The sequence below is a fragment of the Odontomachus brunneus genome, unplaced genomic scaffold (genome assembly GCF_010583005.1).
Source record: "Odontomachus brunneus isolate Ranch 3 - 2012 unplaced genomic scaffold, Obru_v1 Obru_scaffold_205, whole genome shotgun sequence".
In the NCBI taxonomy this organism is placed as follows: domain Eukaryota; kingdom Metazoa; phylum Arthropoda; class Insecta; order Hymenoptera; family Formicidae; genus Odontomachus; species Odontomachus brunneus.
In genome coordinates, this window is record NW_022639655.1 from 513,853 (window position 1) to 538,815 (window position 24,963).

A 24,963-nucleotide genomic window follows, 5' to 3' on the forward strand; every position below is an offset into this window, starting at 1 on the left:
ATATATATATATATATATATATATATATATATATATATATATATATATATATATATACATATATATATATATATATGTATATATATGTATATGTATGTGTATATATTTATGTATCATCTATTCCTTAATGATATGACCATTTTATTTGAAAAATTCAGATAAGATGGCTAGTGTTCATATTTTAATATTTTTATAGTAAATAATTTCAATGAAGTATTTTCCCTTTAATTCTGATAGTATTATGTATTGTAAATTTCAATGAATTCATTACATTTTCAATGAAGTAATGTGTAAAATGTTATTAAGAAATAACGTTATTAAGAAATAATAATAAGAAATGTATTTTTTTTTGCATTTTAAAAAAGTATGGCCATCTTATCCGAGTTTATCCTATTGCATTTATCAATGATGAAATCTCCCTTTGCATAAAATTTTTTAAGGGGGCTGCCCTGTCTAACGCCGAAAATGATTATTAAAAAAAAATCTTTGTGAAAATCAGTAAAAGAATATTGCTTCAAAGTTCTTGCCAATAACTAGGGATGTATAGGTGTGTTTCATATAATACTTTTATATTGCAATAAAGATTAATAATTTTCCTGATATCCATAAGCGAACGTAAAGTAACAAAATCAGAATACCCTTACAGCTTCGAAAGATTTCCTTTTATGAGTTGAGCTACCACAAAAATGAATTAATTTTGTAATTTACTATCAGTTTTCAATGGCATGAACTGATAAATGAACTACGAAAGTTAAGTAATTTTTTGGGTCATCAAAATGACGAAGCTTTAAAAACAAAGATTTTTCTCTTAAAATAAATCTCAGTTCTTAAGTTTGGAAGAAAAAACTACTGTTCGTAGTCCCTGCTATAGAGAGAAATTAGGTTAAAATATATATGCAAAACTTGGATTTTCAATTGTCTCATTAGTTTTTAGTTGTCTTCAAAGTCAGTTAAAATTTTGAGATAAATATGTTTATGTCTGAGCGAGTCTCTGAGAGAAGTTTTATATATGAAAAACATGTTTATTTTAATCTATTATTCTTGGACCATATAACAATTTTTCAACTTCTTCATTAAAGTCCTGAGTAATTATTTATTTTATTCTTTGAACTATTTTAGCTTCTTTCGACGTAAAAATCTTATGCTCCATTAAATTCAATCGCGTCTCATTTCTGCTCTTCGCATATAAATTTATTATTTTTATAATTTTAACGTCCTGTCTTGTTTTGTTCTGCTTAAGAAATATGCAGTCAAATAAGCTGACATTATGACAATTTGTATTGCGCTACATATATATATATATATATATATATATATATATATATATATATATATATGTTTGGGAGTAATTTGTCATATAATCACATTGTAGCTCTCATTATTGTTTCAAATGTAGCCCCATAAGAAAGACTCTAAAGAAAATACATTGGAACGATCCTTGTATTCCCTGAAATTGATTTACCGATACTAATATGAACCATTTGTAGTCTCTATCTGCGCGCTGCTAACCATGCATTATCCAATTCTAAATAATAACGTTAATTTGAAAAATTTTCTATAAAATAATTTTAGGATTTTATTTTATATATTTAAAGCTATCCTTAAAGACTAATGAAAAGATTTTTTTTCTATCTTAAAGCCCGTAAACCGAGCAGTCCCCTTAATATGTGAGATATATACACACACACACATACATATATAACACACACACACACACACACACACACACACACACACACACACACACACACACACACACACACATATATATATATATATATATATAAAGATATATATAATTTTACATAACATATACATACTTGAATTAATATTAGGTTGATTTGGGTTGTAAAAAAAATTTGTGATATTTTTTTCTAAAATTTAAAAAACTGGTACATATATAACGTTTCCTAAATTAATAACGAAAATGTAATATTTATTGTAACTATTGCGAACCGACCGTTTTCTCGTGTGTGTGCGACAAATAAGGAATAAATTATTCGAAGCCTTTGTCGTGAGAAAACCGCTACGCTCTGTCACTCAGGAACTTACAGGTGCTGCTAAAAAGCGCGACGTCGCTTTGTGCATGGTAGATACGCTACTTGGCGGATTAATGCTGGAAGCTGCCGGGAAAGAAGGAAGTGCATGATAGGTGTAGAAGCTTTTCTAGAGGCTTTTGACTAAGATCACGTAGTGGGTATTCTGTGGCAAGGTTTGCGGAGACGGCGTTGGGGGCGGCCGCCTTGGTGGCTCCTGGAATTGAGGAACCGACCAACACCGCTTCCGGCAGCAATGAGGATGAGGACGAGACGCCCCTCGATCCCGTCGTCGTCATCTCCAACGACAAGAGCACGGAATTCTTTCTAGCCACGGTCGTCGAGGAAGCAGCGTAAGAATTTCATCATATCTTACCATTCGTCCGCGTCGCGCGCCGCGAGCCAAAGGTAGATGTAGGAATTCTCTTTCAACGATATCAAATCGCGCGCATTGTCATACTCGTTGCGTGACTCGTTGCGCAACCGTGTGTGCGAAAATCCGAACAAATGCATCATCCCTGAGGCACTGTTACTACCTTTGAAGTTAATGACACTCTGTTTAAAATGCATGCCGTTTCTACGGTGTCAGCACGGTACGAGATCGTGATCAAAGCGGATTACAAAGCGGGAAAGAGGAACTCCTCTGTTTGTTAGCAACGTTCAATATTTACTGTCGCAAAATGTATCGTTGGCCGACGATGAATTATATCATGTTACGTTTGCACCGCCATTTCTTTCTTCTGCTTGCCTCGTTTATTACAGGATTATTATGTTCATACTAAATTCAATGATAATTCAATAATAAGAGCCTTTTCTACTTAATATAAATATAAAGATTTATCTATCCCTTATAACAGTTTCTATTTCGTGGCATGGAATCTTGGATACTTTTTTCTTTACAGCATCATTAACAAAGAAATGCCGTATCAAAGCAGCCTGATTTTAAATTAAGTGCTTTCATAAACTTTTCTTTTGTGCCGGGAAGTACGGAAAAATGACACACAAAAAGGCTCATATGCCGGGAGCGTAATGAAGAACTCTGTATATTACTAAAATGTAAGATCCACTTTTAATATATCACTAAACTTCAAAGAGTAAAATAATTGTTTAAATTTATTTCTAAAAGATATGTGAGAAGTATATAATGTGTGTTGTATAAAAACGACAATTTTTCAACTTCTTCATTACTTAAAGTCCTTCTACATAACTTCAAGTCCTAAGTGATTATTTGTTTTATTCTTTGAATCACATTTTAGCCTCTTTCAATATAAAAATCTTGTACTCTATTAAATTCAATCTTATTTTTACTCTCCACATATAGTTTTGTTCTACTCAGAGAAAGAAAACAGCTTGCTTTACTTTACTTCGGTTAATAACCGCTCTCCATTGTTTTAATTTTCATTAAATACTGTTCAAAACTGTCTAATTTATATTGCTATCATGCAGCAGCTTTCTTTCCGCGTAATTCCCTTGATCGTGACACCAATCTGAAAAAGACACGAAACGTGAAATTAAAATGAAGCTTAGAAGAGCTTATTAATGTCAAATTATATTCGTGACCTTCTCGGGCAACTTAACCTACAAACTGAAAAAGCACTTCATCGAACGACCGCATGAACTTTCCAGGAATTATACCATAATTCCCTATCCTGTGTCGTGTGGCAAATTAGATTTGCGAAATTTTTCGATCGCTCGGTCGTTCGGTCGGCAGGCGGTAGGAGAAAGCAGACTGTATTCTAAATAACGCGAACGATCACAGGGACGCGAACGGATGCAGTGGTAGCGGGCAATAATTGTTTTCTTACCCTCCCTGAAGAATTCCGGCCGAATTGAAAAGGTTTCGAGTCAATCAAAAGTTCGAGCCTGTCAGGGTTTAATTGGCCAGTTGGAGGTCTCCAATTAAGAGGATATTACTTTCGCTTCGCGTGCCGCAATGTTTGCATTGCCGTACACCCTTCCATTGCGCGACAACGCGACTTCTTTCGGTTACTTGTAACGTGAGAATAATTATTATTTCGTTCGGGGCAAGGGACGATCGTTATTTCGAATTACCTTTATCTTCTTTTCGTAACAGAACATTTGCAGTAATGATACATGTCACAATATACTGCAAACGTATAAAACGTTGAAACTAGTAAAATACGTAACGTAATGTATGTACGTAATACGGACGAATAATGAAGTTTGCAAAAATATACTAGATTATTTAGTCGCTGTCGATTCTCTTCGTTAAATTAGAGCAGTTGTAATCATTGTAATTTTATATCCGGGTTACTTTCAACTATCGTAGAATCACTAATGTGTGACATAACAATCTTTTATAAAAGATGAGCGTCACATTTGTATGCAGGGTTGAAAAAGCTGATATTTTTTTTAACTAACAAGGAAACCCACACAAGTGAAAATCGTCTCCGATTTTCATGAACTTGAAATATGTTGTACTTTAGATCAAAATAATAGATACGTTTTTATTATATGTGCTTTTTCGCAAGTTTAGGGGGTGAAATACTTTTATGAAGAAAATCGGTTTTTTTCATTCGAAAAGAATATAATGAAAACTATAACAAGTAGAAAAAAATATTTTCAATAAAATTTGAATGATTTGAAGAGTACTTTACAGAAATTATTTTAATAATTATAATAACAAAAAGTAGTGGGGGAAATATTAACAAAATTTTTTTTTATTAAATTATTTCTGTAAAGTACTCTTCAAACTATTCAACTTTTATTTAAAATATTTTTTTCTATCTCTTATAGTTTTCATTATATTCCTTTCGAATGAAAAAAAGACGGTTTTTTTCAAAATCTGTTATTTTGATCTAAAATATAATATATTACAAGTTTATGAAAATCGGAGGCGGACGTTTGTGTTTCCTTTAAGTTAAGTTTAAAGTTAACTAAATAAAGTAGGTAAATAAAGTTAATAGTTAAGTCTAAGATTTTATTTGATTAGTTTAGTTAAAAATTACACAAACAAAAGCTAACATAACTAGCAGTTCGGTTAAAATTGAATTAATATACTAATATTAAAAGTTAATTATATGATTTTTACATAATTACCTTTTTAATCGCAAAGTTAAATTTGTGCAGGTTAATATGATAAGACTTTTACAAGAAAATACGGACTATATTATATAGATTTCATACGAGAAAAGAATACGGGCGCTCAGAGAGACAAAAGAAAATTCTGCTGGCATTATTTTGAATCCTTATCTTATATCGTAAACAGCTTGCAATAATTTTAATATTAATGAATTATTTAATTTATATAAAATAATTAATAAATAAAAATTTATGCATTTAAAAGTAACTAGCTTAAGTTAAAAGTTAACTCGTTTAACTAAAAAAATTTTATTAATTTTTTAATTCTGTTATTTCACTTTTAACTAATTAATTAGTTATTATCCAATCTTGAATATGTGTAATTGCATAAGTTTGTTTTTTGTGTCCACATATTATCAAATCGAATTTATTTACATAGTCAAAGAAAAAAATACGATATAGTTTGTGAGAAAAATCTCCTAAATAAAGTAGATTGGCAGCGGATGCGGTAATTATTGCGTTTTGCGCTTTGAAGACTCTTATCTTAAAAGCGCTTTTAATAAAACGCTTTTAATTTGTTTTCGAAAACGGGTAAAAAGACCAAGACGATTTATAGGACGCCGGAACTTCGCGGAATCGAAAAACGCCAGCGGAAAGTCAATATTCGACACGACCAACAAGTTGGACGTTCGAAAGTTCAAGCGTGCCGGTAATCGAGCGAAACGAAAGTATCTGCGAGCGCGGAGCAGTACAATGATCTCGCGGTTCGTTCATTTTCTTGGTTCTCTTGGAGATTACAGCACAATGGCGAGCCGCTGGCCGGCCGGCCGGCAAGCTCGCTTTCCGATTTTCGTGGCCCATGTAAAGCTCGCGCACAATACTTGTTTGATGGAAACTCGTCGTTTCGATAGTAATCTAGAAGTTTGCGAGCTAATCGCGATAGACGGTTCCTTTGTACCAGCTGGTGCGAACAATTTGCATGTGGCCTTTCGCGTTACCTTTGAGAGTGGGCCAATCAAGCCCAGTGTACGTAGTTATTAATTAACGTATATTTTCGCGCGGCGCCATGCTGTACTACGTTTATTTTGGGCGCATGCGTGAGAAACTCCCGACTAGAAATTTGTCACATGGTCTTGGTAAAGTCAATCCTAAAGTTGTTAGGTTTGTGTAAGGTAATGTCATTGAATACTAGTGAGATATATAACACAATGTGGCAATCACGACTTAAAGATCACTTAGAGAAAAAGATTATTTCTTGAGAAAAATAAGAAAAGCTCGATTATTTTGTTTAATAATTAAAAAGAAATCTTATATTTCATCACTAACGTGTGGTCTTTTATTGTATGTCGCTTCGCAATCTCCTCATTCAAATATTTTACCGTCTCGTGAATAGTCATCTATCCTTTTACGGACTGTGGCCTCACAGTTGCTTGACTTCATGAGCAAACAGGAATTGATGATGTTAAGGAACTCTGTCGATATACTTATAGATTATAAATCACCCTTGTAACTAGCAGCTTATAAATATTTTGGATAACATTTGAAATTAAACAGTGAAAATATGGAAAATAATTTAGATTGAAATAATTTTTATAAATTATACTTATTATATTTAATGCTAGAACAATGAAGGTGTGCACTACACACCTATAAGTCACGCCTATATTAGTCGTGTTAGATATTAACTATAATATATGATATTAACAATCACAAGATCAAAAAATACAAGAGAATTCTAATACCTCATCCATCTTTTTCTGCCCCTCTTTATCTTTTCCAACTTTCTTTCACTTTTTCGTCTAGATCGCCTCCTGGATCGCTTGAATACTTGGACTATCTTCAATCCTAAACTGCCTGAATACGTGGACCGCCTCTATTCCTGGATCTCCTTCATTCCTGGACCACTTCTATTCTTGAATCGCTTCTACCCATGAAATACTTTCATTTCTGAAGCGTCTGCATTAACTATAATATATTTCTACATTTCTGGATCATCTATATACCTAGATCGCCTTCAGGATTACGCGGATTCTCAAACCTCCTGGATTGCCTCCATTTTTAAGCTGCTTAAATATGTGGATTCTCCTCCTCTTCCTCTTTTCCTGGACCTCCTCTATTCCTACACCACTTCTATTCCTGAATCGCTTCTACTCATGGAATACTTTCATTCTTGAGTCATCTGCATTCCTAGACTGCTTGAACATATGGACCGCCTCCATTCTTGGGCCATTCCCATATCTAGCTCGTCTTAATTCCTAGATCGTTTCCATTCCTAGATCGCCTTCACGCATAGAACATCTCCATTTCTGAGCCGCTTGCGTTCCTGGACCGCTTCCATTGGGCCGTTCCCCTTCATCCCTTCATTTTAATCAGCACATGATAGTACCCTGTGAGTGACATATTAATAATGGTTATAGTTAATTCTGCAAGCAGTGAAAGTATTAATGAATTCCTTTCATTGATTTCGCTTCTATACTGTTTATTTTGACAACCAGTTACAATTGATACCACTCTCTCCTAATCTAATCTAAGTTAATATATGCAGACTCCAAAGTGGACATTAATGAACATAGCATATAAACCATCATAATTACAAAACTCTTTCTTATCCAATTTTCATTATGCAATTTATTAGATATAGGATACTCAGGACAGCTTATCTTACATGTATGCAGTTGAATTCTTGTTATAATATCAAATATATCTGATCAAAATTTCTAGTCGGGCTTGTACGGGTATCGAGTACATGGCCGACAGTTTTATACGCGCGCAACACGATCTGCAAAATAGATATGAATACATTTGAAGCGGGTGAGTGTCGAGTCTTCCTGACACTCGAATCGCAGTTGTCGTTTCAGCGCGGTGGCGCAGGCCCAGCTGACCGGGGTGCCCCACGTCCGGAAGGACTCCGGCTACGACGGTGCGGCGAGCAGCACGATGATCCACGAGCCGCTCGAGACGAACTCCAGCCCGAGCCCGAACCCACGGATCACCTCGGCGCCGTCCTCGTCGACCTCGTCGTCGCCGCCGCCGACGAGGGGCCCGACCAGCGTCTCGTCGCAGACGAAGAAGAACGGCAACGGCAGCACGAACAAGCAGGAGCTCAAGAGGCTGAAGAGCGCCGGCTCGCTGTTGCCGCTGCCGCTCGCGAGGACGCCCAGTGTGTTGTCGTCCGTCGGCAAGAAGGACCGCAAGAACGCCTCGGCCGGGTCAAGGTTCACGATATACAAGGCCAACAAGGCCAGCAAGAAGAAAAGGGAAAAGAGCTCGGCCAAGAAGGAGCGCAAGGCCACGAAGACTTTAGCGATCGTGCTAGGTGGGTAACTCGCGTGTTACCGCGTTGATAAGCCGCACGACTCGTCCGCCCCTGCATCCGTTATTGATGCGCTCGGACGAGTCAGAGGCGGGACGAGAAATAGCGGAGGTAGCGGAGATGGATCACGCATGTGAGAATCCGCACCGTGGCTGACCGGACAGGGTGAGTGGTTTAAAAGCGGAGACGTCGGAAGATTAGTTACACGTCCGACACGGCGATTTGATCGGACCGGGCGATTCGTGGCTGTGGCTACTTTTTGCCAGTAATAAATTGACGGTAATACATTTTCATGCGAGCTGCCATTATTGTCGCTCATGTCGCGGCCTCATGTTAGGATGTTAAAACGGTAAAATTGATATGAGACAAATGATGTAGGAAACATTGCATCGTCGGTAAAAAGAAAATTCGAAATGTGCACTCGTTTGTTTCCTCCAGCGAAGTAAGAATCTTGATATTAAGAAACGGAAAGCTCGTTAAACTTGCTGTTAACACAAATCGTTGCGAAGTATTATTAGACAGATAGTTTGTGTCTTGCAGCAGTCCTTTGATATGTAAGACATCAAAGGACAAATTAATAGCAGACACTGCTCAGAAGTTCCCGCCAAATACTTGATGCGTTAAAGCCGGTAACGTAATATACATTGTGAACTAAACAAAGCACGGAAACGCCCCAAAATGTTCGCTTTGAAGGAAGTAATAATGGTTAATTTGTCATTTGCAGCGTATACGCAGGCTGTAATTGCGTTCTTTTTAGCAGTATATACATTATGTGGCGCAAATAATACAATCGCATTGTTAATTAGTACCTTATTTTCAGATTATTCCGATTTGTTTTATATTAATGAGACGATTATATAAAATAAAGATTATATAAAATAATTTCCATAACAAAATAAATTATCATAGAATAAATATATATTCGTTGAAACTCATAATGTAGTAAAAGGTTAGATCTCATGATCGATATTAAAATAAACACAGTAGTTTTTTGTTATTTAGTTATAGGCTGTGAAGTTGTGGAAAAAAGTAATAAGGTTAAAGGTAAAACCGTGGCGGAACTCTCGATTTATGACGTCAGAAGCGAGAAAATACATGGTAAAAGTCCTTGCACAACACGTTGAAAAAGATATACCCATAAAATGACACTTGCAGTCAATCGGATATGTAAAATAGTCCGAAAACTTTTCTTTTGCTATATGAATAAAGTGCCGTTTAAAAATAAATTGATATAGTAACTTCAATGCAACATATTGTTGCATTAACATGTATTTTGTTGAATAAATCCAGTATTTCTTTGATAGTCGGTGATCGCCGAGTTTGTCCATTTAACCGCTTTTTTTCTTATTGTGTGCAACATATCTTTTTACCCTGCCTTTTATCATAATTTTTTCCACTTTTCTTTTGAATTTTATAGTTATTTATTGTTTATTAGAACCAAAGAAAAATATTCGGACAATTTTATATATCTGATTGATTGCAATTATCATTTTGTGAATATACTTTAATTTTTACGTATTTTTTTAAGAATTCTTAGCGTGTATTTTCTCGATGCTGATGTTATAAGTCAAGATAACCGCGACGAGAACAGCAGATTTAAAAATGTATTATACATATTGTCACATTATATTTTTATAATTTACTTATTTTTTTATTTATTTGTTATTTATTTTTATTTATTTATTTATTTATTTTATATTATTTCTGACTTTTTCTTAAACCTTTATTTCTAGACCGCAATGAAATTTTGCATACATTATTTTGATTATTTAAAATACATGTATACAAGCATTGAAATTTTTGCTACTATTTTTTAAATTATCTTTTCTTCTTTATTAAAAATGGCTACATCATATATTTAACATAACAGCACGGCTTAAAATACTTCTAAGTAGCAGGATGACATCACATGTCGTATTGAGAACATATTATTATCGTTAAAAACGTCATCTAACGTTATTATGCTTGCTGGGCTTGTACTTTGAAGTGGAGTAACTTTTGATCTAGACTCTGAATTAACATCAAATTATTTGCTATCAATTTTAGTGCAATGTAAACTAATCTCATTTTTCAAAATTTTTCGTTATTTTTAAAATATGGTAATACATCTTTAATGTGTGAGTATCGTCTTAAATCTTTAAGCAGTGCAAATTATTGATTGCATTATCTACTTTAACTATCCAATAACATTGATTAATCCTATCTTAATTAATGCCACAGGGGTCTTTCTGATATGCTGGGTTCCTTTCTTCACCTGCAACATCATGGATGCAATCTGCACGAAACTGACGAAGGCCTGTCAGCCTGGTGTTACAGCTTTCATCGTCACCTCCTGGTTGGGTTATATGAACAGCTTTGTGAATCCCGTAATATACACTGTGTTCAACCCCGAATTCCGTAAGGCCTTCCGCAAGTTGATCAGCGTGTAAGCGAGCGATTCGTCCTCCTAAAGAAGATCCACAGGGCGAAGAACGTGACTCTCTGTGAATCGTCGTATTTGTGATGTAACAACGAGGCTCTAGGCTCTCGACAAGCTCGCAACAGGTACTGTCGTTCTCGTATTTGGCATCGCAACAGCTGCGTTTGCGTATCGATTTTCGCATTCCGTCGCGCGTCAATCGCTACCAAGTGAAAGAGGAAAGTTGCATCTCGCATAGCATTTTCCACTTTCTGAAACTCGGAAAACATTTCGCGCGCCGTTGAAAGAAACGAGAGCATTATTTTCAACGAGTATCGTTTGAAACGTTACAATATTTCGCGAAATAATTTATGCAAGCTGCGGGAAAATGTGACGCAGATGCACAAACGAGAAATTCTCGTCTCTGTTGGTATCTAAATTCTTTGTGCATATATATACTCGCTTCTAAAGCAATCAATTAGTACTTTTAATATAATTCTCTTTTTTCTCATTCAAACTTCCTCGGTTAAGGAAACACGCGTTATCGAAGAGAATAATTTTTTTTAGGTATCCGGTGCACACCTGACGGAGAATAAAAATTTCACTCCACTTGGTCAAGATTGGTACGCGATAAGACAAAATTATCCGGTGGTAATTGTTGCTATCGAATGCGGCAACGATTCATCGCGTCTACATATACGTGAATGCGTGTATTATGATACATGAACTAACGTAGCGTGCCGCGCTACAAGGACACGTCAAAATTCACGTGCACCGATGGAACTGAACTCCCGCACGAGTAGCTCAAATAATTGCTAAGTGAGACTTCGCATAACAGAACGCCGCGTCGATGAGCCGCGCGGCGTCGCCGTATCGCGCGGACTCGCGTCAGGATAATTTAAATAATCTGTACAAATTGCAAGCGACAAGCGTTCATGGCGTCCAAAGGACTTCGTTAGAGAGGCTAGTTAGCTGTTAAGGTGTAATAATCGCGTTCGTATATAGGGCGGATGTCCCTCGGAAATAATTTAAGTTCGCGAAAAGCAGGTAATATAAATGAGATCCGTGACGGCGAAGGGTTAAAGTTGTTAGAGGTGTATTTATTATGCGAGTATATATATATATATATATATATACATACATACATATATATATATGTATATATATATATATATACATACATACATATATATATATATATGTATATATATATATATATATATATATATATATATATATACATATATACTATACGTCTCCGTGGATAATTAAGTACGCCATGACAGTATTAACGTAGCGTGTAAGATATAGCAATATTTTTTCGCTCAAAGCAAAAAGCAACCGAGACCGCCGTTTGTACGACGATATGTAGGAACATGCTATACATATTCGCGCGTCGCAGTGTAACTGTATGTATTTATATTTCGGTACATGTAGAGAGAGAGAGAGAGAGAGAGAGAGAGAGAGAGAGAGAGAGAGAGAGATTATACATATACATACATGACATAAATGAATTTACGCGCTGTTCCTTCCACGATATACAGGGTGATGCTAAGCGCGGAATAAAAGCTTTAGGACAACATGAAGGAAGATTGATTTTTGGAAACAGTGTACCTTGTAAACACTCTAGCTTGTGAACGCTCTATTTAATAAGTTATTACTGAATACCAAAATACGATTACTTCTCAGTTACAGCGGAGACAGTGAGGTGTTTAGTAAAGCCCGTGCATTAATCAAAAGTAAGCTATTTTTCTGAGCATCGGAATACTCAGGAGAAAGACGGTTGACTCAACTTGATCTGTCTTTATTTTTGTGAACACACTTATAAAGGAATAAATAGGAATTCACACCATTGAATCGCCTCCTGTTTCGAAAGTTTTTCGTATCATGACGAATTCGAGGTACTTAGTCGACACTTATACACGAATATGTCAGGGCTTCTCAATTTAGCGTTCTTCTTCTAGTCTTGCCGCATTAATTCTATAAATCAATGCAATATTTATCTGAGCAATATTTATTATTTGATATAATTATTATTATATCTGAGCAATTATTTATCCAAAAGATTCTCAATTTACGTATATTTATTTGTATGTTCTATCTGAGAACTATTATAAATATTAAAATGAAACTTTTTGTAGTTTATTCAATATGGTTCGTAAATTACATAGTATAGAGTACATAATTCTTAGATTAATGTCATTATACGGGTTTGTTCGGAAATGACTAGTAAATTGTGTAATTCTATTACTTTCTTGAAACTTTGAAAATATCTAGAAATACAAGATGATACTTTTATTTTCAATCGACTTTAAAAAAGAACAATTGTTTTAATTAATGTAAAAAAAAATTTTTAAGTAAATAACTAAAAAGTATAAAATAAAGAATTTAAAAATATAAAGCATTTTCAAAAACGACAAAAGCCCTATAAAAAGTATGAAAAGTATGAAATATGTAATTTTTACTGAATATTCCTATGTACCTACAATCTTATCCTAATATTTTAACGATATTAGAAGTCAGCGCAAAAAAGACAAATTAGGTAAATAACTAACTGTATAACTGTATAACAGATAAATAATGAAAAAAGCCATGATTATTAACTCAATTGGTCAGATTTTTGCGCGACTTCCAATATTGTTGAAATATTAGAATTGAATTATAGGTACATAGAAATATTGAGTTAAAATTATTTTGTATTTTTTGGGGCTTCTGAAGTTTTTGAAGGTAGTTTGTTTTCTCTCTTTTCAAGAAAGTTACTATATCTATCTATCATATCGTCAACTAAAGTAGGAAACTTTCTAACAAAATCCCAATTTTACAGAATATTTTTCAAACGATGCGGAATCCTAAAACGTTTTGAACGAAATCTTAATACAATATCTCAATTCTATAAAAAATTAGAGGAGGTTAAAATTAGAGTTTGGAGGTTTTCTAATTTGGCCGGAGATATGTAATTTTTTATCTGCAATATATTTTTAACCAGATGGCATTTTAATACTTTATGAATAAGCAATAATTGAAAATGTCATATTTTAAATTTTATATTTTAAATTAGGACTTAGATAGTCAGATTGAGTAGACCAAGAGAGGTATATCATACATCTGTTATATAATATAAGATTATTTTATGTGAAAAGACACGAGGTAGATAAATTTATTAATACGCAACGTTCAATGATATTTGCTTTTATTTCGACTACTTCTATATCACTTTAATGTATTATAAATACCTGCAAGCTCGTCCTAGATTATGTTCATTAGCCTTTTTAGACGGGCTATTTAAAACTATGCCAGTCGACTGCACGGCGTCGAGTATTTTTATAGCGAGCGATAAGTACGCGAATAAATAAATCGGAGCATGGACGCCGTAAGGATTGAGAAGCCCTGACGTGCATTATCTGACGATTTTACTGTCGCCCTTACACTTACAGGTTTGACTCGCGAACATAGTACGGGCTCGATCGAGCGGCGAAATTCCGGAACTCATTCCGACCGCTTTGGCGCTCTGATACACGTAGGATTTGCCGCGTATTCCGATACTGTACTGTACGGGGCTACGAATCGTATGAATAATCAGGTAGACTTGGGACAATGACAACGGTATACATGAATATCGGAAACACAACTCTCGGTTTCACGGCTCTTTCGAGCGCGACGGTATTTCGGTGCGATATCACGATTCACGGTTTTACATCTAAATTGCATGCCACGTCACCGCATTAATCCTTTGCAAAGCAGACCCGGGATACGGTTGGAAGGTTATTTCGCGGGGATAAAATTTGCGCGCGGGATCAGCGTAAAAAGGGACTCGAATTAATCGAGTGTGGGGAACGGCGAACAGACAGTAAGAAGGAGAGCGCGGGCGCACACGTTGCGCGGAGTTCATTATCGAGTTTTGCACCGGCGAAAAGTTCCTGTTCGCAAGCTGAGTCGAGAGTTGCGCCCAGTGGTTTCTCGAGACATCCTGAACGTGTCCCAAGTTTCGGCGATCCTTCACGTCCTCTGTTTGCGGTCAAGCGTGAAGTTCACCACGGCCGAATTTCCAAACATATCAGTACGAGTACGCAGCGCGATAAGCTCTGTCCACGCATCAAATTCCTGAGGATGCGCTTTCACGCATGACGGCGAACTACCGAGACGCGAACTGGCATATAACACGGAAGGAATTAACCCTACACTGTGCTATGTTTTACCCCTCGGAGCGATCGGCGTGATCATGTACTAGCCAAGACTTCCTCGCCGAACTGTGAAACGGTCCGAAGACGAACGTTCACGTTGCACTCTCTTCATTTCTTAAAGTGGAGTCCCACTTCGCTCAAAACGAGTGAAAAGTTCTAGTATTTTCGCTCGAAAATATATAAAGCAAATAGATTGGGAATGCCGTAAAGATTGAGGAATTCTGACGTATATTACCCTTATAGAAATGTAATACTGATAAGTAATAATTTGGCCAGTGATAATTACTGTCGTTCACTTCTCGTACGAGTAATAAAATTATTATTTATTACTGGCCAATTTATCATAGCCAGTGATACTTTTCTATAAGGGTATTTGACGATTTTACTGTTAATCTTACGCTTGCAGGTCTGACTCGCGAGCGTAGTACGGGTTCGATCAAGTGGCAAAATTCTGACCGCTTCGGCGTTTCTGATATACGTAGGATTTGCTGCGGATTCCGATATCAAAAGTACGAGGCTACGAATCGTATGAATAATCAGGTGAACTGCCACTCGAAGTCGCAAGGATGAATGTTTCATTCAAGCTTAGAGTGGATTGTGACTCCGTATGAGCGAATGTTTCAACCGATTAGAGCGAATATGCTCGTGTCACAGTGGAGTACGCAATCCGACACAACAGCCATAGAATCTTAGAATTACAATAAAAAAAGTTACGTAAAACCTAAACATGCACGGAAAAAAATGTTTAGTTGAATTAACCAAATATCTGGTCGAATATGAACGATCCAGAAATTCCGATTGAAGTAACCCGAATTCTGTTTAAGTTAACAAGATTTTTGGTTGACTTCGGGTTAAACAGAATTTGGGTTACTTCAATCGGAATTTATGGATCATTCATATTCGACCAGATATTTTAATTTAACCAAACCTTTTATTCCGTGTAGGTAAAATTTATCCAGCGCATTTTTATTTGCTCATAATTTTTGTAATAATAATAAAAATTTAATGCTTTCTTTTTTATATATGTAGAAAACATCGAGGAATATAAATCCATCAATATTTTTGCGATTCAAAGAAATAGAAAAATATTAAAATAAAAAAGACATATTTTTAAGAACGGTAACGTTTAAAAGATTGGTTTGGATCAATTTTATGCATATTTAGAGTTTCAGAGTTCATTCATTGAGCCTAGTTGCAACTGAATTTTCCAATCACGCACAATGTTTTTACATATTTGTGCACCATAACTGTTGATTACTTCGAAAAAATGTTATTTCGAAGTAGCTTTAACATTAGAATGCCCAATGGAGTCTTTTAAGTAGTTTGTCCATGATAATACAAAACAGTTAAATATTAGATTAATATATATAATTAAAATGAGTTAAATATTATTTTATCAGATTAATATATTATATAGTTTTGACAAGGATTCGCGTTATGTGACAACATCGCATCTGTCAAACTGTTAGACTGCTATAGGATAGGCGCACAGTGTTGCGCAGTGCCTATTCTTATGAGCACAAATCGGTATTTAAAATCTACTCAAGATATCGATGTAAAATTTTAATATATAAATCATATACGAAAAACAATGTTTTCTTTGTAATGACTAACCAGACTTGGAACATTGAAGGAAGAGAGAGTATATCAATTGTGGAAAAAGTAATACAAAGTATATTTTTATTATTAATTTCAATAATATACAATATCATTATGTATGATTGATATTTTACATCACTTAAAACCTTAAAATATACTAAAATGGAGTTATATTATAGTAAAATAAAAATTATATAAATAGGTAAAGCAAGAAAAAAATAAAAAATTATTAATAAGGAAGAATTAATAAAATCTTTTTAATAGTGATTACATTTCCGTCAAAATGTTTTATTCATCAATTTCTGGTGGATTTAATTGGACTCTTTAATGCCTGTGCCCGGCACTTGCATTCTAGCTGTAGTTTTCTACTTCAAAATCGTTTAGGCACACTTGCGCATAAAGCTCTTTTTCATGTAATGCTTCGAATTTATACCAATGTATACCAACATTAATACAGTGTAGTTCAATGACGTACATAACTAGTACGTGATATAACTAAATATTTCTGTTCTTTTTATGGAATTTATTAGTAATTTGGATTATGGTACGCATATGTAAAAAGTATCAAGACATATGAGAACTAATACTAGCTTGTTAGAAGACCAATGTATAGCTATTCTTAAACTATGATTTCAGCTCTCTACTATTCTCTACTACTACTAATTTATTGTGAAGAATATGAGCTTTTAACACTGAGCTTTTAATAGGTACAATTTTATTCACACGGTAATTTGTTGTAAAAATAATAAAATGCTTTGATTCGCTCCAATTTTTGGAATTGTCAGATTGGTATTATTTATATCACATTTCAGATAGTATATGTTTGGAATGTGCAAGAAGAATAACTTTCTATATTATGTTTCATAAGACGGCTTTTTTCATAAAAATAGTTTCTTCGCAACACTGTCAGGCAATGTGAACATTGGACTACCTTCATATGCAATGCCAAACCTCCGTATTGCCAAATCTTCGTAGGTTAGCTGTCATATATTTCAGTCGCTATCAGAAATTGTGTACTTTACATGTTAATTCCTTCAAAACTAGATGGTCAAAGAGAAGCCTTGTACTTTTATAATAATATTTTTAACACTTAATTGTTTTCTTATTAAATCGGTAAAAGTAGTTTGATTGTTATAATTAGAAGCGTGCTATTGGAAACCGTTTTCGTACCTGCAATTATGTTAAGAGTGCTAAATTTGACTTTCATTATTTCAACTTTGTTTGTCAATCTTCTTCTAATTGCATATGTGGATGTGAGTGTTTAGATTGTGTTTATATTAATATAGTATCAAAACTTTACAAGATTCTTAAAAAAATGAATTTATAGACGAGTTATTTTAAATTTTTTTTGTTGTTACCACTTTTGTTTATCGTAATTTATAAAAAAACATATCTCTTAACTTTTTATTATTTTTAAAATACGACACGCTGAGAGAATAACAGAAAAAATGTCTATCCACACACACACATATACAAAAATATTATTTTAACACTCTGTTTAATCATCAGTGTTACATAAAGATAATACATAAACTGTTATTTGGAATTTTTATTTTCTAATCCCGATTAAGTTTATATGTTGTGTCCATTCATCATTTTTGTACACGAAGGAGATATTGTAGAACTTTCAACAAAAATTTTGTAATCTTGGATCATTCAGAATTATAACCGAAATTATATTGGATTATTCTGATTATTTAGTTTAAATGTTATGCACTTTGTATTATAAAATTATTATAATTATTAAATATTTTTGTATATTATATACTAAATATAAAAATCGTCAAATTTACTATTTCTATTATAATTTATATTACAATTTTAATACAGTCCAGCTTTACAAAAACATTGCAAAAAAATATTATTTCAATATAATTATTACTAGGTAATTTTTACTGCATATTATTTTCTCCGTGTACTAATTATAGTCTACAAGTAAGTAATGATTGTAATGCATCTTATTGTAAGAAATTATAAGTTTGGGTAAATTATAAAAGTTGCTGTAATTTGTTTACAGCAACTTATAATATATAAAATGTCTGTATTTTGTAAATTATGTTCTTAATATATCCAGAAGTCACATCAATACGAGTAATAAAAAATAGAAAGAATGTTTAAATATTAGAATTGCAAGGAACAAACTGATTCTATTGGACATCCAAAGGGAGTTGTCGTCCCTAGGCATTCTAAAGTTAGTAGTGCATAAATATGTATAATAATCAAAAAATTTAGTTGCAGCTAAGTTTAAAAAATGTTGGATTATGTTGGTTTGTTCATAGATTCACTCTTCAATGTCGAGTACGAATGTTCATCAAATTATTCAGCCTGAAGAAGTCACTATATGAGTGAAGGATCATTGAAATTCAAGTGACTTGATGCTCACTCAACTTTTCTAGTGAAATTTCACTCCAAGAAATTTAGAGAGTAATCATTAGATCCGTTAGATCCAGTCATGAAGTGTCACTCAATGTTAAAGGAGATACTGCGGGAGTATCATTCCGCAGCACTCGACTGATCCCTATCGCTTAATCCTTTCAGACCTGACGAAGGCGATAGAAAGTAAACGTGTAGTTTTACAGGCACTTAGTACTGTGCTATCTCGTTCTACCGTTAATTAGATCGCCCTGAGTTTGACGATCTCTACTTTAACCATTAAGTCCACGTTTCAACATTAATATTTGGCTAACGCAACGCGAGCATCTCGAAGCCCGTTTATGCCGAGAATGTGCAGGTCGCCTCGGATTTCAGAACGCAAACAATCGTAGATTCGAGCATGGCGCGAGTGATCTGACGATAGCGTTTCACAGTTCCCCTTAATATTAAATTATCGACGATGATATTAGATAATATTAGAGTTATCTCATTGAGATAACGCGGGATGCGGGACTAAAATGAGTCCAGATTCAGCGAGATCACCGAGACCAGAGCGTTTTTGCGAGCAAATCACTACCAAATCGCGATCGTTGGGTTCGATATACGTTTACGCGCGTCCTGTGCTGTTGCAATAACGTCTACAATCAAAGCTTTTTATCGTATCGGTTTTTCGAACGCTGTACGACGTAGTTCTAAGCTTCCAATGTAAATTTGTAAATATTCTACGAATTTTACGAGCGGTACCGTCAATCCTGTCGTTACACACGGCTTCGTGTTACACGTGGCGCGGTTAACGACGAGGATCCAGTTGATTTAGGTGACACGCGATTCACGTACGTTTCGCGCCCCCAAGCCCGAGACGAGTGCGTCGCCATGCGATAAACGAGATGCGGGTCCGAGCTTGACGATCGTTATTCGCGGAGTCGGGCCGCCCGTCGTGATCGGTGAGCTTCCTGTGTTGCGAAAAACGTAAATTGCTTTGTCAGCCGAATTCTCTCCGCACTCTAACGTGGAGCGATTCATGAGTTTCGCACGCGACGTTCCTTTTTTTACGTCTCCAACCCGCTAACCGGCTCAATTTGCTTCTCACCGTTCTACCTTTTGCGATACAGGGTGTTTTAAGATTGTAGGAAATTTCGCTGGCTAACAGAAGCTTCGTAGTCGTAGTTTCGGCACGTTCGGTATTAGCGAACTCTGGCGCGTTGTGTATCTCGCGCCACCCTTCAGCTGGGTCAACGACCGTGTGGTCAAGCGGCCAGCTGACATACGCGTTCCAATCGCGTAACGCGTTACGTAACGTGGTTGGAACGTGGACTTTCCCCTACTCCTGTGCTATGTCAGCTGGCCGCGTCCATCATCTCTCTCACACGCGCGTTGTATACATCGCTGCAATAATCGCTGATACCGGAAGTTTCACCCTAGAATAGCTTAGAACAGATAACGCTACAATATAGTCCTTTCAACTTCTTGGAAATAGTTGTATCATGAAACGAGTTTCGTGAGCGTTCGATGAAACTTGACACACATGATTTACCTTAGATGACCAAAATGATTATTTGGATTCTTTGTTTAATTATTAATGTTACAAGGTATTATGTGAGATTTTAGTTTTTTAATCCTGATTAGGTATATTCTGTGTTCATTTACCAGTCTTCTTATACTTATTCTTGGTCCAATTATAGAGGGCACAAATAAAAATTATGATGCATTCTGTTGTAGGAAATTATAAGTTCGGAAAAATTATAAAAATTGTCAGCTTTTTTTCAATATAAAATGTCTATATTTTGCAATTTATTGCTACATAAACTATATATTTAGTAGACTGTGCTATATATACATATATAGCATAGTCACTATTGATACCAGGAATGAGAAACAAAGAAAGTTCTAAAATATTAGAATCACAAGGAATCAAAATAACTCGTTTGAGTTCGTCGTTCCCGGACATTCTAATGTTAAAGGATTGTATTTCGTGTAAACAAGTCTTCGCAAAAGAACAAAATATTATTCTTGACATGCCTTCTTTTAATACCGACTAAGAAAATAATAATAGATAATGATAAAAAACACAGGAAATCATGATCAGTAGATGATACGGCAATTACTTGAAATAAACAATTAATGAATCTAAAAAGTACTGAGAGTGTAAATAGATTTAGTACGTATTTCGATCACTTTTAACTTATTGATACTCTGACCTTTCTGAAATATCGGTCATTTTACGATAGATGTAGTTGTAGAAAAAATGTGGCTTATAAAATAAAATGCTGGATATTTTACAAATGATCATTTCTAAAACTGTACATTTATGCTTTCGCTTGCGTTTGCCTATGATCACGAAACACCCTGTTTTTCACGTGTATTTATTCTGCCTATGGCAACCTGCAATTAACGATCAAACAGATAAGTCCGTAAAATGTTTCTGCAGAGCAACATCATGAAGACAAAATTGCCGCGGGCAGAACTCCTTGCAATTTCACATTCTACTTCGTCACGCTTAGCTTCATTGGTTACTTTTAACTTTCTTCCCTGCGAGGCAAGATAACGGTACTTCGGTAATGCGCAAGACAACACCCGTATTACGAACGGTAAAGTCTAAAGTCTCTCGAGAGAGAACACGACTCTGTAGTGAGATGAAATTTGCTTGACGCCGGAAGCGAAGTCTGCCGGCACAAAGCTGCGGCTTTCAATTTGGATAAATCTTTTAATTTATGTAAATCTCCGGAGGTGAAATCTTAATAACTTAAGTCGCTTTGGTCACAATAAATCCGCGCGAACCGGCTGTGAAGTTTAAGCCCTCTCATAACTTTGTCGAAAAGTTCGCCGACCCTTTCGCGCTCTTCGACTTCTCGCGACTCACTTCCCCGCGAGAGCTGTCCCCATCTCGTACTGCAGATCGCGCCACGTGCCACTTGATGTCGTCGTAAGATAAAGCGATTTCCGGTGTAAATCGATCGCTTCTCAATTAGCGAAGTTCTCACGCTTTACTTTCCATGTCACCAACGAAGCGCAGAGGACAGTCCGCGGAATCCTCGCGATTGCTACTAATCTCGTGTTCCATCCATATTCTCACTTCTATTTAGCGACGCCTTTAGCGCTAAACAGAGTTATACGACTGCGATTATTGCTCTTTCGCAGGCCGATTGATGAGATAGAGACAAATACTAGACAGTTGTAATTAGCGCTAAATGCATGGTGAGACTGTGGATCCAAGTGGTCGAAAGGAACGACGAATAAGAGTGAGGCTTAACGGTCCCGAACGAAGGTACCAATTGTAGCCAAAAAATGCTTCCGAATAATGAGAGAGAGAGAGAGAGAGAGAGAGAGAGAGAGAGAGGATGAGAAAAAGATGAGAGTGAAGTGAGCCTAGTCTTCTGTTATAGCGTGACACTTTGAAAGATGTTAGAAAGTTTCTTACAATCCTGAGTAAGATGGCTGTATTTTTCTAACCTGATACTTTCCCCTCTGTACATACGTGACACATGTATATGGTATACGTGCGTGACACAATATCACAATTTGCGAGAGCGAGTTAACGTAGCGCTGTATATCTATGTAAATATACGACTAATTGTGGAAGCATGATTGCGTCTGTGTGCGCGTGTGTATACATGGAAGATGCAACCGGAGTCTCCGAGGATTCTCAACTGAGCCCGAATCACGGAAACTTCTTGTTTGCGCAAAGCGATCATATTGAGACGTTGTCTTTCGAGGATGAAAGTGTTGGAATGCTCTCTATAATGTTGAAAAAAAGAGAAATATATATATCTATAGTATACATTATACGAAGAGTAAAACGCGCGCGCGCGCGCGTGTTACTCCAGTGCGGTCGGATGTTTTCCTATGAATTTCTTATTTATTGTCACCAATGGTCTATACAGGGCATAGATGTAAGGAAAAAGATCTTTAATTTGCTGAAATTAAGCTGCAACAAACGAGATATATAAAATGAAAATAATGCTGTATGTACTGAAGGCAATACCTATACATACCTATGAGAACGCGAGAAATATACACTCACACATGACATGAACATACACATACAGAAACACTTGTTAAAAGTAATAAATTATAGTATAAATTAAAAATCAACTTGTAATTTTTATTTCTGGACCATATCTCTAATTTTGTTTCTATCATGATCATATAATTACTTATTTTAAGATAAAGAGAAAGAAAGAGAAGAAAAAAACAACAGATAAAGTTATGAAAATTCATGACATAAAAGAAATATATCGAATGATCTCGACATTTTTTATTGTATGAGAATTTTGGACTTTAATTTAATGTAGAATTAACCTTCCGTTACTCACACGCACCTGTGAGATGCAGCCCGAATTTCTTTAGTATAGTATAGGGAAAAAATTCTAAAAATAGTGGACAGAAAAATTAAATTTAAAATGTGGATTTTCTATAAAATAAATGGATGTCATCTCTCAGGTCATCTGCAAATACTCTTGTTCCAAAAGACGCGTGAGTAACGGAAGGTAAAGGGAAATGCTCTATCAAGATAACCCGAAAATAGCTATTCTTTAAGAACTTTTTTTTTAAAGAATGTTGATTCCACGTTTCTATCAATAATTAGAGAATGCTTCAAATACAAAAAAAGTTTAGAGAAAGACACGCGCCATATTTTTTTTCCTATCTTTCCTATCTCTGAACAGTGCACGCATCATCAATATCAGAGTTGTAGGAATTAAAAAGCACCTAACAGGTTTGCTGCGGTAATTGGTGTATTTTTAATGTTGCCACCTAACAAATTTTTACATTAAATCTCTTGTTTTTTATTTGAAAGAATTATTTTTACTTATATAATTATTTTTCTAAAGTTTATTTTAAAAAAGTTTTATGTGTGATTTAAAAAAAATGTAATACACATATTGTGTACTATTTTTTTTAAATATTGTATGCTTAACGTGTATGTTTAACGTTATATGTTTAATGTGTTTTTCAAGTAAATAATAAAATGTTTCATTAAATTTGTTTTATTTTAATGTTTCCACAAATTTTAAAAGTAGTGAACAAGAAAATTATATTTAAAACGTGGAGTTTCTATAAAATAAGTGGATGTCACATCTCTCAGGTCATCTGCAACTATTCTTATTCTAAAAGGCGCGCAGGTAACGGAAGGTTAAGAAAGATGCTCTGTTTAGATAACCCGAAAATAACTATTCTTTAAGAATCTGCTTTTAAAAGGACATCTTTTTTTTTAATTAATTTTATAATCTAATATCAGCCATTAATGACATGAAACACGGAAATTAAATATTTTTTTAGTTGGCAAAATTAGAAAAGTTTAAAAAACAGAGAATGATTTTTCTCCTAAAATAAACTCAGTTCTTAAATATAGAAAAAGAAAAAGTCCATAATCTGTGCTATAGAGATTTAAAAGATGTATATGAAACTTAAACACAATCGGTTCATTAGTTTCTGAGTTTTCTTCATCGTCAAATTAAAAAATGTGATTTCGAGATGGACCTGTTTAAAGTCTCTGAATGACGTTTTATACATAAAAAGTATGTAATACTTATATATAAAGTATGTAAGTAAGTATACTTTTATATATGAGTATGTAATACTTATATATAAAAGCACAACAATTATATACAACAGTCCTTCTACTTCTTCATTAAAGTCTTGATTGGGTATTTGTTTTATTTTTTGAGTCATTTCAGTAGCCATTCCTTCGACGTGAAACTCGCCTTGCATTCCTCTGAGTTTAATCGTTCTCGCTTTCTTCTCCATATATAGTCTCGTTGCTTCTCCAATTTTAACTCCTATAGCACGGAGAATACGTGAAATTGTTTTATTTCCTTTATTAAAAAAACATGCAGTTAAATAAACTGTTATTGTAACAAATCTAGTTTCGCTATATATATATATACAGGGTGTTCAAAAAGTCCCGGACCGGTGAAATATCTCGAAAACTAAGCATTTTAGAAAAAAATGTTTCAGATAAAAGTTGTGGCGTTTAAAAAGATGTATTTACTGATCACATCAGTTTGACCTTGGGTTGCGTAG

At 34.8% G+C, this 24,963-nt stretch overlaps 1 protein-coding gene across 7 annotated transcripts in view; it reads left to right on the forward strand.

Annotated features, from left to right (window-relative positions):
• The window catches only part of LOC116852188 (dopamine D2-like receptor), a 452,239-nt gene extending 439,109 nt beyond the window's left edge, over positions 1-13,130 (forward strand). Inside the window, exons 6-9 of one of the 7 annotated variants that reach the window (XR_004379713.1) lie at positions 2,195-2,389; positions 7,925-8,394; positions 10,612-10,935; positions 11,357-13,130. Coding sequence is in view for 6 of the 7 variants with exons in the window: in XM_032832265.1 (XP_032688156.1) it covers positions 2,195-2,389; positions 7,925-8,394; positions 10,612-10,820 (874 nt within the window). In the remaining variant the exon portion in view is untranslated. Of the gene's footprint in view, positions 1-2,194; positions 2,390-7,924; positions 8,395-10,611 lie in introns of all 7 variants that reach the window. The other 6 variants (XM_032832265.1, XM_032832266.1, XM_032832268.1 and 3 more) reach the window with 6 other exon arrangements.
• The last annotated feature ends 11,833 nt before the right edge of the window (positions 13,131-24,963 follow it).